The 15,429-nt window shown below is 52.5% G+C and overlaps 1 protein-coding gene across 2 annotated transcripts in view; it reads right to left on the bottom strand.

Moving 5' to 3' along the window:
* Positions 1-15,429, bottom strand: part of TTC21A (tetratricopeptide repeat domain 21A) — a 47,120-nt gene that overhangs the window by 24,414 nt on the left and 7,277 nt on the right. For both annotated transcript variants that reach the window (XM_027835908.1, XM_027835909.1), the window contains exons 4-12: positions 9,304-9,470; positions 8,903-9,025; positions 8,232-8,389; positions 6,563-6,647; positions 3,720-3,818; positions 2,384-2,576; positions 1,527-1,624; positions 1,153-1,353; positions 562-691 (exon numbers count right to left, since the gene is read on the bottom strand). In XM_027835908.1, coding sequence (XP_027691709.1) covers positions 562-691; positions 1,153-1,353; positions 1,527-1,624; positions 2,384-2,576; positions 3,720-3,818; positions 6,563-6,647; positions 8,232-8,389; positions 8,903-9,025; positions 9,304-9,470 — 1,254 coding nt within the window. The remainder of the gene's footprint in view (positions 1-561; positions 692-1,152; positions 1,354-1,526; positions 1,625-2,383; positions 2,577-3,719; positions 3,819-6,562; positions 6,648-8,231; positions 8,390-8,902; positions 9,026-9,303; positions 9,471-15,429) is intronic.

Here is a 15,429-nt window from a genome sequence, read left to right as displayed (position 1 = left end):
TTTACCCTTCCTCAACCAGTGGCTATCAGCGATCTCTGCTGTGTGCCCCTCCTGGGGTTTGAGGAAGGAAGGATCTAGTGGAGAAGCCATGGTCAGTGGGAATGCGAGAGGTGAGCTTCATATCAGCATCAATGACCACTAACTGTGAATTTCATCCAACCACGTGTAGCTCATAAATACCCACTGTGCGCAGGCTCTGTGCTGTGTGCCGGGGACACGCATTGACCCGGGAGGGACATGGAAATAGAAGGCCTGCTGCCTGCTCTCGAGGGGCTCACTGGCCTCACTGGGAAGATGGGACGGCCACATACACGAGTAACCGGCAGCACATGTGAAGGCTCAGAGGAAGGCCCAGCCCCTGTGAGTGGTGGGGATCTGGGGAGGGCTCTACAGAGAAGGTGGGAGTCCCAGATGGGCTCTGAGAGCGAGCGGGGAGAATGCTCTAGTCTGGGGAGCTGGGGTAATCCATGTAAAGCATCCAGGACCCTCCGGCGTTCAGCATGACGAGTCTCTTTGGGCCTGTGTGAGACTGGCCATCATGGCTGGGGGCTGTGTGCTTACCTGACAGGTACTTGACCTGGGCCATGAGGTAAAGCGGGTCGATCAGAGCGGGCGCCACTTTGACCACCGGGTTCAGGATCACTGCTGCTTGTTTGAGGAGAGGAGATATGATCTGGCCTGGAGATCTAGGCTGGGAAGGAAATGTGGTCCTGGCTGTCAGCAGGAGAGTGGGACAGCCTTCAGAGCCTTCCCTAGGGCTCTTCTGGGAGAATCTGCCAGTGGGCTGGGCTGGGGGGCTGTCCCCTAATGCCCTGCTGGTCACAGCCCCAGCCCGTTGTGCAAGGGGACACTGGGGGAGCGTCATTCTTTCCTTTTGCACCCGAAATATCCAGAAACATGAAGGGAATAGTACAGAGAGACTGCCCAACCACAAATATGCAGGCCCAGAAGGGTTTAGTCCTGACCTCCAGGCCTGGAGGCCAGCTCAGAGATGACCACCTAGGCTGCGGGGGCGGGACGTTTGGCCACAGCTCTTCCTTCCTGAGGACCCCTTCTTAGCCCCCCCCAGGAGCTGCGATCTGTGTTGGCTGAGGCACAGAAGGACAGCTACTTTCAGCCTGGCAATGAGCTCCGTGGGGCAGGGACCCGCACCTGCTTGGGGCAGAAGGCCAGGTACTCTTTCACGATGTTCACCAGGAAGGCGGGGTTCAGCTTCTCCAAGTACTCAATGCTGAGCGGGAGGCCTTGCATGCTGGAGAAGTGGAGCTCGGCGGCCTCCCTGAGGAGAGCTGTGGCCGCCTGCTCACTCTTGTGCTTCTTGGAGGCCAGCAGCGCCTGGAGGAAGGTGAGCACCTGCCCAGGAGAGGCAGGTCTTGGCCCCAGCACTCCTCTTCCCAGGCTGCCCTGGGGGCTGTGAGCTGGCCGGGATCCCTGGCCAGAGCCCTCCCGGGAGGACCTCCGCTTTGGATTTGAATTCGGGGCCCAAGACCGGGGTGGGGGAGGAGGGGAATAAGGCGACCTCTGACCTCGGACTTCCCCAGGGACAGCTGAACTTCTTTTAGGAATTCCAGCTGTTGTTCTGCCTCCTCCAGGTTGCCCTCCAGGATCTGGCACCAGATGATGCCTGCAGAACAAGGACACAAAGGGAACAACCTCACAGTCGGTAAGCTGATGAGGAGACTTACTGTGTGTTGTATGAGCCTGAGCACGGCAGATGCCGCCCTTCCTGAATCCCCCAGGGGCCCTGCACACTGGTGCTTTTAGTGGGAGTTTCCATGTTTTGTTGGGTTCATTTAAAGCTTGTACAAGTGTAAGAGGAAAAGTGGGAGGGTCAGGGTGGCCCCCCAGCACCTGTGCTCAATATGAGAGCCCTTAGGGTCTTGGTGAAGAATCCCGCCAGGACAGACCCTATGTCTCATCCTTCCTTCTTTCTTTTGGTGTCAGCCCCCCCTGGCTGCCCAAGGGGTCGTAGGTCCAGGCCTGGGCGGTGCCTTAGGGACCGCAGCCTGTGTAGATGACCCATCTGGGTCATTCCTCTTTGAGCCTGAGCTCTGCCTGGCCACGGGGTGAACTCACCAAGCATGCACTGTGCCCCTAACAGGAAGCGCCAGCCCCTGGCCTCCAGCTTCCTGCATTCTGGTGGAATGAAGAGGAAGGAGGCCCCCCTTCCCTGGCAGAGGTCCAGGCGGGGAACACCGCACTGACCGTCAGGGACTTTCAACGTCCTGGCCGATTCCGCCAAAATTTTGTTGTAAAGAAATGGCTATACATGTTGTAAAGGGGAGATTTAAGTCAGGCAATAACAAGTGGGGTCCTGTGACGGCCGGGGCTGCAGTGACCTAGCTCACCTTGCACCCCCCTCCCCCGAGCCCTGCGCAGAGACCTGTCAGGGCCGCCATGCTGCTCTCGTCCAGCTTCATGGCTTCCGTGTACCACAGAGAGGCTTCCTTCACTCTCTCCTGAAGGATGAGCTGGTAGCCCAGCTCGTTGGCGAACTGGGCATCTGAGGGCGCGGCCAGGAAGGTGCGCTCGATGAAACTGTGGATCTGCTGCAGGATGATCTGGTGCTTCCCACACTGCGAGGAAAAACAGCATGGGGCTGGGGCCTTAGTGGGTGGAGCTGACTGCTGACCGGGCCCAAGGGTCCCCAGCAGCGGGGAAGGACCCGGCCCCCAGGCAAGCCACAGAAACGAGTGAGCGGCGTCACAGGCCGCCAGGAAGGCCCCCTGGGGCCCGGGTTACAAGGCGTGACCCAGAATCCAGCACCAGGAGCTCAGGGCAGGGAGGGTCTCCTCGGCCGTCTGGTCCAGCCCAAACTGGGGGAAAAGTCTCTGCTCCAACAGACCTGGCAAATGGTCATCCGGCCCTTTGCTGAGGATTTCCCAAAAGGGGGAGGCAGCCCATTCTACTGCGAGAGAGTTTTCCCTGGCCCGAGCTCAGATGTGCCCCTCTGCCTCCCCCTCCCCCGGGGTCCACAGAGAACCAGGCTGTGCCAGTGCTGCAGGGAGGGCTCTGAGGCCTCCCCTGCTGAGTGTCCTCCTCTCCTTCCGCTGATCCTTTAACCATGCTGCCCGCCCTATTCTGGGTGCTCTGCGGCCTGCCAGTGGCCGGCCCAGAACTGAACATAGGCCAGACCAGGGCACTCTAGAGTGGTGCTATCCTCCCTTCTTTCTGAAAGTTCTGCCCCTTTGATGTGCCCATTATCGGAGGGGTGGCCACATCTGGCTCCTGTCTCCTGGCCAGCTTGCAGAACCACAAGGAAGCCCCAGATCTTCTGGTAGACGTGCCATTCGTTCATGAGGTAACATCGTCTGGGGGACAGACGAGAGGTCGAGGCCCTGCAGCTTCCTGTCTCTGTGAGGTCGGCAAGCCACTGACCGTCTGGGACTCAGACTGAGGAGACTGGCCGAACCGTTTGGCCCGCGGTCCCTGCCCGCTCTGGGTGGTTTGGGGCTCCTCCTACAGCGCTGGACTTGGTGCCGGTGGGGCCACAAAGATGACACAGCCCCTGTCCTGGGGAGCTCACATGTGCAAGCAGAAGCAATGCATCTCCGGGGGACAGAGCAGGGAGAGCAAGGGCTGCCGGGGGGGCTCCCGGGAAGGCCTTCCAGGAGGAGTCCTGAGTCAGGCCTGGAAGGCTGGGTCGTCAGCCTGACCCTGGCACAGAGGAAGGAGGGGAAGGGGGCCGTTCTCCCTGCAGAGGTGGGAGACCTGCTTACCAGTCGGCTGATGACGACGACCTTCTTGAGATGCAGGCTCGGGTTCTGGGGTTCCTTGGTCTCCAGAGCCTTAATCAGATTTCTCACGTGATTGATCGCCTGCAGGGGAAAAAAAAAGAAAAGTCTTCACCCAAACCGTGCCCGTGACTCCTGGCTTCTGCTTTTTAAACAAACGGAAGGCCTCACTCTCAACTGTTTTCTACCTGCCAGGTACAGAAACTCCACGATCAAACCCACGCAGTAATCAATTAGCTGTAATACTTCATCAGCCAGTAGTCAGTGAGCATTTATTAAGCACCTGCTATGTACCAGGCAATACAAAAAGAGGCAAAAGACAGTCCCTGCCCTCAAGGGGCTCACCATCTAACAGGGGAGACCTTGTACGATCTGTACTTTGTGAGGCTGCACAGCTTAGTGGTGAAGAGCGAAGACCTGAGTTCAAATCTTGCCTCAGACACAGACTGGCTGTTTGACCCTAGGCTGGTCATTCGGCCACTCAGTCCTCTGGGTGATTCTCTAGGGTTAGATTCTCTAGTGAGTACCATTGGGAGAAAATAGAGTAATCGGTTGTGCCTGACGCTCCACGAGTGAGGAGGCTGCTTCTCAAGGCTATAGAGAGAGGGGCGTTGTGGTGTGGGGCTGCCCAGCAAAGGATGCCACCCGATGGAGGAATGAATGAGAAAACTCTTTGTCCTTCTCGTGGTTCAGTCATGTCAGGCCTGTGTGACCCCATTTGGGGCTTTCTGGGCAGAGATGCTGGACTGGTTTGCCATTTCCTGCTCCAGATGAGGAAACTGAGGCAAACAGGGTGAAGTGACTTGCCCAGGGTTACACAGCTTGTTCGTCTCAGTTCTCTATCCACTGTGCCACCTCTGCCCCCAAAAACACTCATTAGGTGTTTATTCTGTGTAAGGCACGTGTGATGTGCAGGGGGGCATACGTGCAAGCCCAGACATTCCTTGTTCCCAAGGAGCTTCCACTCTATTTAGAGGAGATAGCTGACCTAGGAGGTTTCAGCGGCTAGTCTGAGGGTCCTGAGGGTGCAGCGACAAAGCCCCTGATGGTCAAGCGTCTTCTTCAAAATCAAAGCAAACCATCCCCTTTTCTGACAGTGAACCCTCTGAGCTGCCGGGGACTTGAGTGGTGAGGCTTTCCTTTCATGGGACATCAGCTGGGGACCCCAGCAGGTGGGGGGTTAAGTGTCTCACAAGGCATGCTTTCAGGTGCCTGGTGCTGCGGGTGGGAGATAATGGGGAAGGCCAGGGGCAGGGGCAGGGACAGGAATCCTGAAGTCTGCACAGAGAGCTGGACCTCAGAGGCCAGGCCTCTTCGGTGGCCCAGGTCGCACCAAGCTGGACCCCAGATTTTGAGTTGAAGGGGGCCTTAGAGGTCTCCTCTTGCTCAATTTTCATATTTTGCCAATAAGGAAGCTCCCACCCAACACTCTAACATCTGCCCAGTAGAGCTACAGCATGGGGCCCCGGGGGTCGGGAGGAAAATAGGAATCGGGACAGATGGGCTGAGGAACTGGCCTAGCAAGTGAAATGCCCCCAAGGCACAGGCACCCCAAAAGTGGGATCACAGAGCCTTTGGAGCTGGAAGGCATTTCAGGCAGCATCTCGTCCAACCCGAGTGGCCCAAGAGTCCTTCCTACTGCCAGGTCAAGGGAACACGCAGCCTCCACCCTCTCAAAGCAGATCGTCCTTCCCTTGGCCCTGTGCCTGGCACTGGGGTGGGCCCTTGGCCAAAGACCCCCAGGATGCTCTGCCCCCACTCCTGTTGGTGGAAGCTGACTGAGGAGGACCTCATGTCTTTGTCTACACTGTGGGCCTGTCATGGCCAAAAAAAATCTGTCCTGTGTCGGCCGGTGTCCTGGCTGACCCCTGGAGAAGATGTCATCCATGGCTTCTTCACTTGAAGCTGCCATTTCGTTAGGTTCTGCCAGTGCTGGTTCCCACTGCCACGACTTTGAGAGTCCAGGGCAAGAGCACCGCCCTACTGCCCTGAGTCGTCACCAAGGACTGGCCTGGAGGTGTCCACCTCCTTCTAAAATTAGAAAATAAGGCAGTTGGGAAGCAGTGAGGTGGCCCAGTGGATAAAGTTCTGGGCTTAGAGTCAGGGAGATCTGAGTTCAAATCTAGCTTCAGACACTTAACCAGCTGGGTGATTTTGGGCAAGTCGCTTTACCTTTGTTGGCCTCAGTCTCCTCAACTGCAAAATGGGGACAATGGGAGCACCCACCTCCCAGAGTTGTGAAGATAGTATTTATAAAGTGCTTAGCACAGTGCCTGGCACATAGTAAGCCCAATCTAAGTGTTAGCTACTTTTCATCATTATTAGACTGTGGGGTCGATATGGGGTCTTCTGTTTGTGTCTGTATTTGAGATTTACTGTAACTGCCCTTTAGAGAGCTCCCAGCCTAGGATCCACACTAGGAAACCCTGTGGGTACTCCATCATTGACTGACCAATCATTGCTCATTCCTTTAACAGGATGGGGGGCCCAGAATGCCGGCTGGTAAGAAGGAGCCGTGGAGGTCAGCTAGGCCAAGCTCCTCATTTTATAAATGACATCGAGGCCTTGATGGGAAACCAGACCGCTCAAGGTCTCTATTTCTGCAGCACTGTTGGAATCAGCCCTGTTTAACCAATACCGAGTGGAGGGAAGGGCAGACAAGACAGGAGGGGTGGGGAGAGACAAGTCCATGGCACCTCAGAATGGCTGAAGGCTAAGAACCAGGGAGCTCAGGCCATGAGCCTGTGTCAGAAAAGAAAAATTACTCATTATGCAAAGTTATTAATGCATAATTCACAGGGCATTTCTTGATCCTCCAGAGAACTGACCTCATTGACATCTCCTTCCATTGCAAACTCGTGCACGGCCAGAACCTGACGGGCATCGATGTTGTTTTCATCTTTTTCTAAGATTCTGAAACGGGAATAGGAATTCCTCAAAGTTAAGTGTGGCCCAGCAAACTAGGTGGCTGGCAGACCTTCTGCTGGACACTTGGCTTGCTGCTCTAAGATGTGTAAACAACCCAGGGAGGCAGGCCAAGGTTCTCGCATTACTGGAATGCTCTGTGCTGGCCCACTATGGCTGAAGAAGAGACTATATGTTATATTTTTGGGGTGGATCCCTCTCACAGTCTGGCAAAGCCCTGGGACCCTGCTCAGCTTCAGGGAGGAAGCGGGGCCATTTCCACCTCTATCCAAGTTCATGAACCCCTGGAATCTCTTCACAGAACTTTTGGGGGCCCCAGGTTAAAGATCACAGAGCTAAGTCCTGGATTCTACCCAAAAGCAACTGGAATCTGTGTGGCCCCATAGAAAGAACACTGAGCTTGGACTCAGGTGACCCTGGGCCAGTCACTTAACTTTGCTCTGTAAGATGGCGATAACGCCTGGAGCACTGACCTCACAGGGTGAGGCATTTCTTGCATCTCAGGCTGATTCTCAGGACTAGAGTAGGCTAACACAGCTTTGAGCACCTTCTGGGTGGTCTGGAAGGCACAGTGGGGTCTCTCGGAGTGCTTCGGGCTCCTCCAAAGCACCACAGGCCTCCATCATCATGGAACTTCAGATTCCTTATGCGCCAAGGAACCGACCCCTCTCTGGTTTCCCAGGTGCTCACTGGATGGCCCTCTGGCCCAAGGCTCTCGCCCACCACACTCTGCTGAAGATGCAGCCCAGGGCTACGGAGGCCCTCGGGGATACGAGAGGAAGCCAGGGTGAAAGGAAAGAGGAGGTGACTCCCCAAACTGCTGCAAACTTACTGCCTTGGCAGAGCTGAACAAACGGGGAGGAAGGAGAGCAGTTCTCTGTGAGACTGGAATGGGAGGGCTGGTTGGCTTCAAAGCCGACAGCCCCGGGGCCCCCTCTCTTTGAGGAGTCAGGCCCGGGCGGGCCCAGAGGGCTCCGGGGAGAGGCAGGAAAGGGACATCGAGGATTCTGCCACCCCACAGGAGAGGAGGACCACGTTTAGGCTTAGCAAGGAGGAATTCAGGGTCACCTCGTGGTGACCAAAGCCTGGCTTTGGCTGTGCCTCTATAGCAGGCCTGTTGGTTGCCCCACTAGAATGTAAGCTCCTGGAGGGCAGGACCCGCTTTCTCTTTTCCTTTTTTTCCAAAGTGCCTGACACATATTATGCACTTCCTGTGGCTGGTAGGAGTGAGAGATCACAGAGAGGCCAAGGGCTGCCCTGGGGGCAGCTCCTCTAGGGACACCCTGGGAAGAGGGGTGCACAGGATGAGACAGGGGGAAAACACCGTCTCCTTGCCATTTGGTGAAATCCTTAAGTCTACTGGAGCTAAAATAAAAACCTGAAAAAAAAAAACCGCCATCCCGGCCTTGGAGTCAGGAGGACCTGAGTTCAAATCCAGCCTCAGACACTTGACACTTACTAGCTGTGTGACCCTGGGCAAGTCATTTAACTCCGATTGCCTCGCCAAAAAGCGAAAAAACCCCAAAAATACAGCCTCCCGAAACTATGGCTACTCATGGTCACTTCCCTTACCGCTGTCCTGTTTCAACAGTTTGCTCCCAGTCTTGCTGGGCCAAGAAGAGTCTCATCTTCAGGATAAATGCTGGGATGAAGTCACAAAACGTAACTGTTATTTGATTAACAACGTCCAGGGCACCCGAGTAATTCTGCTGCATCATGAAATAGTTTGCCTATTGAGAAAAGTTCAGAGAGACCACTTAGCTCTGGCGCAATCTGCTGCCGGGGCCAGTGTCTGCTCTGTCTGCAGCTTCCAGGAGGACGCTGATGGTCTGCCTAGAGTGGCCCGGCTGAGGGCTGGCCCCTGGGGCTCCTCCTGGCCCCTGTGCCTTGGTGACGGCTCCCTCTGGGATGTGGCTTTGTCACCAGATGAGCCTGGGAGGCTCCAGGGCGTGGCTGCCAGGGAACGTCACACCTCCCACCCAGGGGGGATCTCCCAGCCTGGAGGCTTTGGGAGGAGGCCCAGGAGGCCCTGGATGTCCTCTAGGGAAGACGGCCCGTTCAGGACAGGGAGCGAGGGCACTCGCATGTAGCTAAGACCAGAAGGTGGGACGTCCTTGGGGACCATCTGGTCCGAGGGCCTGACTTTGCCCAGGGGGACAGAGGCCTGCGGAGGGTGAGGTCGTGCTGGGAGTGAGGGCGCAAAGCTGGGGCTGGGACCAAGGCACTCTGACCACCCTCCCTACCTTCCCCATCAGGCCCAACACATCCTTGGTGTCTCGAATCCCTTGATCAAAGTACTTGATTGACTTCTTTACGGTGTGCTGTTTGTCAGATGTAAAGTCCACCCAGCCTCGGAGCACGTAGCCCTGGCAAAGGGAAATGAGGGGCTTTCAGAGAGCTCCCCCCGACTTCCAGGCTGGCCCTCGTAGGGGTGGAGTCGCGGCTGCCCACCCCTCCCCCAGCTCCACGAGCCCAGGCTCCACCCAGAGGCCCAGGGTCTGCTGAGTTGGGCTCCCTGGTGCACTACGGCCAGGGGGATGGAGGATGCTGTCCTTGGTGCTCACGCTGGCTCACGTGCTTCCTGCCTGCCCGCCCCCAGCCCGCCCCCAGCCCGCCCCCAGCCCAAGGAGTGCTCGGGCCTCACCTCTCTGGATCCGCTGGACACTTTGAGCATTCTGTCCACGTACTCCTTGGCTTTCTCGTTTTTACCCATCAGCCAAAGGAACATCCCCGCATAATACAAGGCGTTCACCCCGGCAGATTTCCGGGCTTCCTTGAGACAATTTTCAAGTTCGGAAATGGCCTCCCGGTCTGCATCCCGGGGAGAAAGTCAGATGGAGGAAGGGTTAGGATTTGGATGTGATCCTAGGTTAGCAGGAGCCTGAGAAAATCTTTATTTAAAAAAACGAAAGTTAAAAAAACAAAAGCCTGCCTCAGGCACTAGCTGTGTGACCCTGGGCAAGTCACTTCACCCCATTGCCTCCAAAAATAAAATAAACTAGACGGTGATTCCATCTACCTAGGCAGCTCTGGGTGAGGAGCCGCAGGTGAACACCTTCCCTCCAACTCCTAAGAGGACAAGGCCTGCCCAGGGAAGACCAGCACATGGCTGGGCAGCCGACCTCCAGGCGGCTTCTGGGGTGGAGGCCAGCTCTCTCTCTGCCCCGCTGCCTCTCCAAATGCCGTCTTCTAAACGGTAACCTGACTGTCTTCAGAGGACAAATCTGGAAGATGTGACAAGTCTCTTAGGGAATACATGCTCGTTTTCTGGCTCGTTTTCGGGCCTTTGCCAATCCTCCGTTCCTGCTGCATTCCGCGGGCAGCCGCCTCCCATCTCACAAGAGGCTGCTGTTTTCCTCTGACAGAAGAGCAAGGAGGCAAGAAAGGACTGGGGCTGAGAATTTGATTTCACTGGCACGGGAACTCCCAGAAGAGGAAACCCTCCACCAACGCATGTGGGGACCTTCTCTGCCCCTTATGGTCTTAGACAGCTGTGCAAAGCATGGGGGAAGGCAAGTGACTCGCCCAGGGTCACACAGTCAGTGTGTGCCAGAGGGGAGACTCGAACCCAGTTTTCAGCGTTCTGTCAACGCATTCCGTGGCTGTTTTGTTTTCAGTCATCAGTCAAAGAAACACCCCAACATAAGAGAAGGCAGCCACGCCAGCCCGAGGACACATGGAGCCCTGTGACTCCAAATCCAGGGTTCTTTCCATTGAACCACACTGCCTCCCAAAGGGATTAGATTGCAAGCTCCTTGAAAGCTGAGTCTATAGGCCTTTGAACGCCTTCCCACCCCAAAATTTAGCACAATAGACATAGTAAATGGTCAGTAAGTACTCACTGAAGTGGATTATTTACACACACATTTTATTCCCCCTCCAGACTGTGAAGTCCCTGAGGACAGATACTGAGTCCTATTCACCCCTGCCCTCACCTGGCCCCTCACGTGGGCAGACACTTGCACGGGGCAGGTCAGAGTGAAGGCTTGGTGGACGGATTCTTGGCTTCTGAGGGTCCTCATTCCCCGCCCCCCCCCCCACCTTCCAGAAAGGCAGATTTTACACAAAATTTTGCCTGCCTGGCTAAGTCTTTGCTGCTTTTACCAAGTATCTGGCTTCTTTTGAAGACACCTCACAGGATCATAGTTTAAGGGACCACTGAAATCATCTGTCCCTTTACTGGGTCAGACAGAGCTCTGGGCCTGGAGTCAGGAAGACCTGAGTTCAAATGTGGCCTCAGATGCTGACTAGCTGTGTGATTTTGGGCAAGTCACGTCACCGTCTACCTCTGTTTCCTCTTCTGTAAAATGAGGATAATAACAGCACCTACCTCACAGGGTCACTGAAAGGATAAAGTAATATTTGTAGAGCACATAGCACAGTACTTAGCACATAGTAGGTGCCTCATAAGTGGTTCTTTCCTCCCCTTTCCCCCTTTTTTTTTGAGGTAAAGAAACTGAATCTCTTACGAAAAGCAAAATGGATAACTTTGATTACATTAAATTGAAAAGGTTTTGCACAAAGTCAATGCAACTAAGATGAGAAGGAAGGTAGAAAATTGGGAAAGAATTTTTACAAACAGTCCCTCTGATAAGGGCCTCATTTCTAAAATATATAGAGAATTAAATCAAATTTGTAAGAATATAAGTCATTCCCCAATTGATAAATGGTCAAAGGATATGAACAGGCAGTTCTCAGATGAAGAAATTAAAGCCATCTATAGTCACGTGAAAAAATGCTCTAGATCACTATTGATTAGAGAGATGCAAATCAAAACAACTCTGAGGGACCACATCACACCTATCAGATTGGCTAACATGACAAAACAGGAAAATGATCAATGTTGGAGAAGATGTGGGAAAATTGGAACACTAATGCATTGTTGGTGGAGGTGTGAAATGATCCAACCATTTTGGAGAGCAATTTGGAACTATGCCCAAAGGGCTATAAAAATGTGCATACCCTTTGACCCAGCAATAGCACTTCTAGGGCTATATCCCAAAGAGATCATACAGATGGGAAAATGACCCACATGTACAAAAATATTGATAGCAGCTCTTTTTGTGATGGCAAAGAATTGGAAATTGAGAGGATGCCCATCAATTGAATGGCTGAACAAGTTGTGGTATATGAATGTAATGGAATACAATTGTGCTATAAGAAATGGTGAACAGGCTGACTTCAGAAAAACCTGGAAAGATTTGTATGGTCTGATGTTGAGTGAAGGGAACAGAACCAGGAGAACGTTGTACACAGTAACAGCCACATTACGAGATGACTAATATTGATAGACTTAACCCTTCTCAGCAATATAAGGATCTAAGACATCTCCAAAGGCCTCGTGATGGAAAATGCTATCCACATCCAAAGAAAGAACTATGGAGTTTGAATGCAGATCGAAGCAGACTATTTGCTATTTTTTTTTCTTCTGTTGAGTTTTGTTTCCTCTTTCTGGTGGTTTCTCCTGTTGGTTCTAATTCTTACTTACAGCATCACTAAGGTGAAAATATGTTTAATAGGAATGTATATGTATAGTCTATATTAGATTGTGCGCCATCTTGGGGAGGGTGGTGGGAAGGGAGAGAAAAATTTTAAACTCAAAAGCATATGGAAGTGATTGTTGCTAAATCAAAATAAATAAATAAAAAGAAATTTAAAAAAAAGAAAAAAAGAAACTGAATCCCAGCAAAGTGAAGTGACTTGCTGAGGGTTACACAGGAAGCAGTGTGGGGTTTGAACCCAGATCTTATGCCACCTAAAGGTATGGGTTTGGGGAAAATTATGGATAGGCCAAAATGGAAATGGAGAATTCACTGATGGTCTCTATAAATACTTATAAATTAGAACATTTATAACTTACTTTGTGATAAATTTCTTGATGGTAGAAGGCCAGGAGATAGTGTATTCTCCATTTGGGCAACCTCCCACCCTGGGCCTGGCTGCAGAGCCACTTGTAAGGGGGAGTAAGTAGGGGAGGAGGGAGGTGGTGGAGGGAGGGTGAGGAGCCCCAGGAGGCCCTGTGGGCACCGAGCAGTCAAGAGAGAGGCCCACAAACCAGAACAAACATACCGAGGAGGGTGCGCCCAAGACGGTGAAGGCCCCGGGAAACCGCAGCGGGAGAAAGACAGCTGGAGGACCAGGAAAGGAAATGTCTCGCTTGAGGAAGACGACGAGCTCTCCTCCCGCCCACCTGGGAGACCCCTCTATCTGAAGGTCGGTGAGACTGATGAGTCAATCATTAGAGAAAGGTTCAGTGGAAGGCAGGGCCTCTAATAAGGAAATGAAGCGGCTAGGTAGTGAGCTCCTTGGTGCTAGGAGGCTCTGAGAAGGGAGTCAAGCTTCAGGGAGGACAGTCTGTCAACAGAAGAGACGTTCGGCCTCTTCTGAAATCCCCCAGCCCCACAGCTTTAATTAGGTCAGCCAAGCAATCAGTGAACATTTATTAAGCACCTACTAGGTGCTAGGTAGGGGCTGCTAGGTGGTGCAGCGGATAGAGCGCTCAGCCTGAAGTCAGGAAGACCCGAGTTCAAATTTAGCCTCAGACACTTCCTAGCTGTGTGACCCTGAGTCAGTCATTTAACCCTGCTGGCCTCAATTTCCTCATTTGTGAAATGAGCTGGAGAAGGAAACGGCAGACCGCTCCAGTGTCTCTGCCAAGTAAACCCCGAGTGGGGCCACGAAGAGTCGGATGCAACTGAACAACGACAACAACAAAGTCAAAGATGAGGGAGTTTGGGAGGGACGGGGAAAGGGTAAATGCAGGAAGTGACCCCTGAGCTGCTAGCAAGAGAGACTCCACCTGACAGAGGCAAGGAAGAAACGCTGGCTGCTGCGGCAAGGAGACGAGAAAAAGAAACGGAAAGAAAGCAGAGGCAGAGAGGGAACAGAGCTCTCGCCCCCTGCAGATGTGGGCGGACGCTCAGGGAGCCCAGGGATTCAACTACAAAACTCGCTGAGACAAGGGGCCCCTTTGGCGAAGCGACAGGACGTAAAGTGAACCCACTTCTGTACGTCACCAACAAAACCCAGCAGCTAGAGGTCGAAGGAGAAGTTCCATTTGCAATCTCTATGGACAGTGCAGAATACTTGGGAGTTTACCAGCATGCCACGCATCGGAACCACGTGAGCATCATTACGAGACACTCCACGCAAATAAAGGCAGATCTAAAGGGAGAAATAGTAATTGCTCATGGTTAGGCTGAGTCAATATGATGCTACTACCAAATTAATTTACTTCTTCAGAGTACGACCAAAGTGCAATTTTATAGAGCTAGAAAAATAATAACAAAATTCACCTGAAAGAACAAAAGGTCAAGAATATTAAGAGAATCAATGAAAAAAAATGACAGGGAGGGGGGCCTGGCAGTACCTGATCTCAAACTATACCGCAGAGCTATAATTGTCAAAAACAAACTGGCGCTGGGTAAGAAAGAGAGAGGCTGATCAGCGGAATAGATTAGGTACCCACGACACAGAAGCCAATGAACACAGTGAGCTAGTGTCTGATAAACTCCAACATCCCCGGACTATTCAACAAACGTGGAAAATGGTCTGGCAGAAACTAGATACAGACAGACGTCTCACGCTGTCTACCAAGATAAGCTCCAGATGGGCGGGCGCGTGACCGAGGCGTAGAGGCTGACGTCATAAACAAACTGACATCACAAGCAAGCAGCACCGTCAGACCTGCGGCCAGGGGAAGGCTTCGGGCCCAAAAAGGACACAGAGGTTCACGGGAGGTAACAGAGGCAGATTTGATTACACCAAATGAAAAGCTTTGCACAAACAAACCAATACAGCTAAAATCAGACGAGCCGCAGGAAATGGTAAAATGTTTGCAGCAAATTTCTCTGATAAAGCTCTCATTTCTAAGATATATAGGAGACTGAGCCAAATTTCTAAGAATAAGAGTGGTTTTCCAGTTGATGAATGGCCAAAGGATATGATAGGCAGTTTTCAGAGGAAGCAATCCAAGTCATCAACAGCTCTATGAAAAAATGTTCTAAATGACGAAGAATCAGAGAAACGCAAATTAAGCCGACTTTGAGGGACCGCCTTGTACCCATTTATCGGCCAAGTGAACAGAAAATGACAAATGCTGGAGGGTTGGTGGGAAAACAGGTGCTTTCATGAACTGTTGGTCGAGCTGAAAACGAATCTAACCTCTCTTGAAAGTAATTTGAAACAAGGCTCCCAAGGCTATCGAGCTGAGTGCACCTTGGAATCCAGAAACTTCATGACTAGCTCTACGCCCCAAAGAAAAGTAAGGAAGAGGCAAAGGACCCAAAAATACTGATAGCAGCTCCTTCTGCGGTGGCCAAGAATTGGAAATGGAGGGGATGCCCATCAGTGGGGGAACGGCTGAACAAGCTGTGGTATATGAACGCAATGGAATACTATTGTGCCATAAGAAATGATGAGCAGGAGAATTTCAGAGAAACCTGCAAAGACTTATATGAACTGATGCTGAGTGAAGTGAGCAGGACCAGAAGAGTAACATTAAGTATACATTATTCAAAGAAATAATAAGAACAATATTGTAAAGACTATCCACTCTGAAAGCCTTAGTAACTCTGATGAACATGATGACCAACCATGATTCCAAAGGGTTTATAACAAAACAGGCTGCCCTCCACCCGACAGAGCACTGAGGGACTCCAGAGCAGATCCAAGAAGCTTTACTGCTTTTCTTTTCTGTTTCTTTCTTTCTTTCCCTTCCTCCCTCCTTTCCTTCCTTCCTCCCTCCCTCTTTTCCTTCCTTCCTTCCTTC

The sequence above is a fragment of the Vombatus ursinus genome, unplaced genomic scaffold, assembly GCF_900497805.2.
Source record: "Vombatus ursinus unplaced genomic scaffold, bare-nosed wombat genome assembly UNPS02014817.1, whole genome shotgun sequence".
Lineage (NCBI taxonomy): Eukaryota > Metazoa > Chordata > Mammalia > Diprotodontia > Vombatidae > Vombatus > Vombatus ursinus.
The sequence above is the reverse complement of the archived record's forward strand: the minus strand, read 5'-3'. Positions and strand labels throughout refer to the sequence as shown.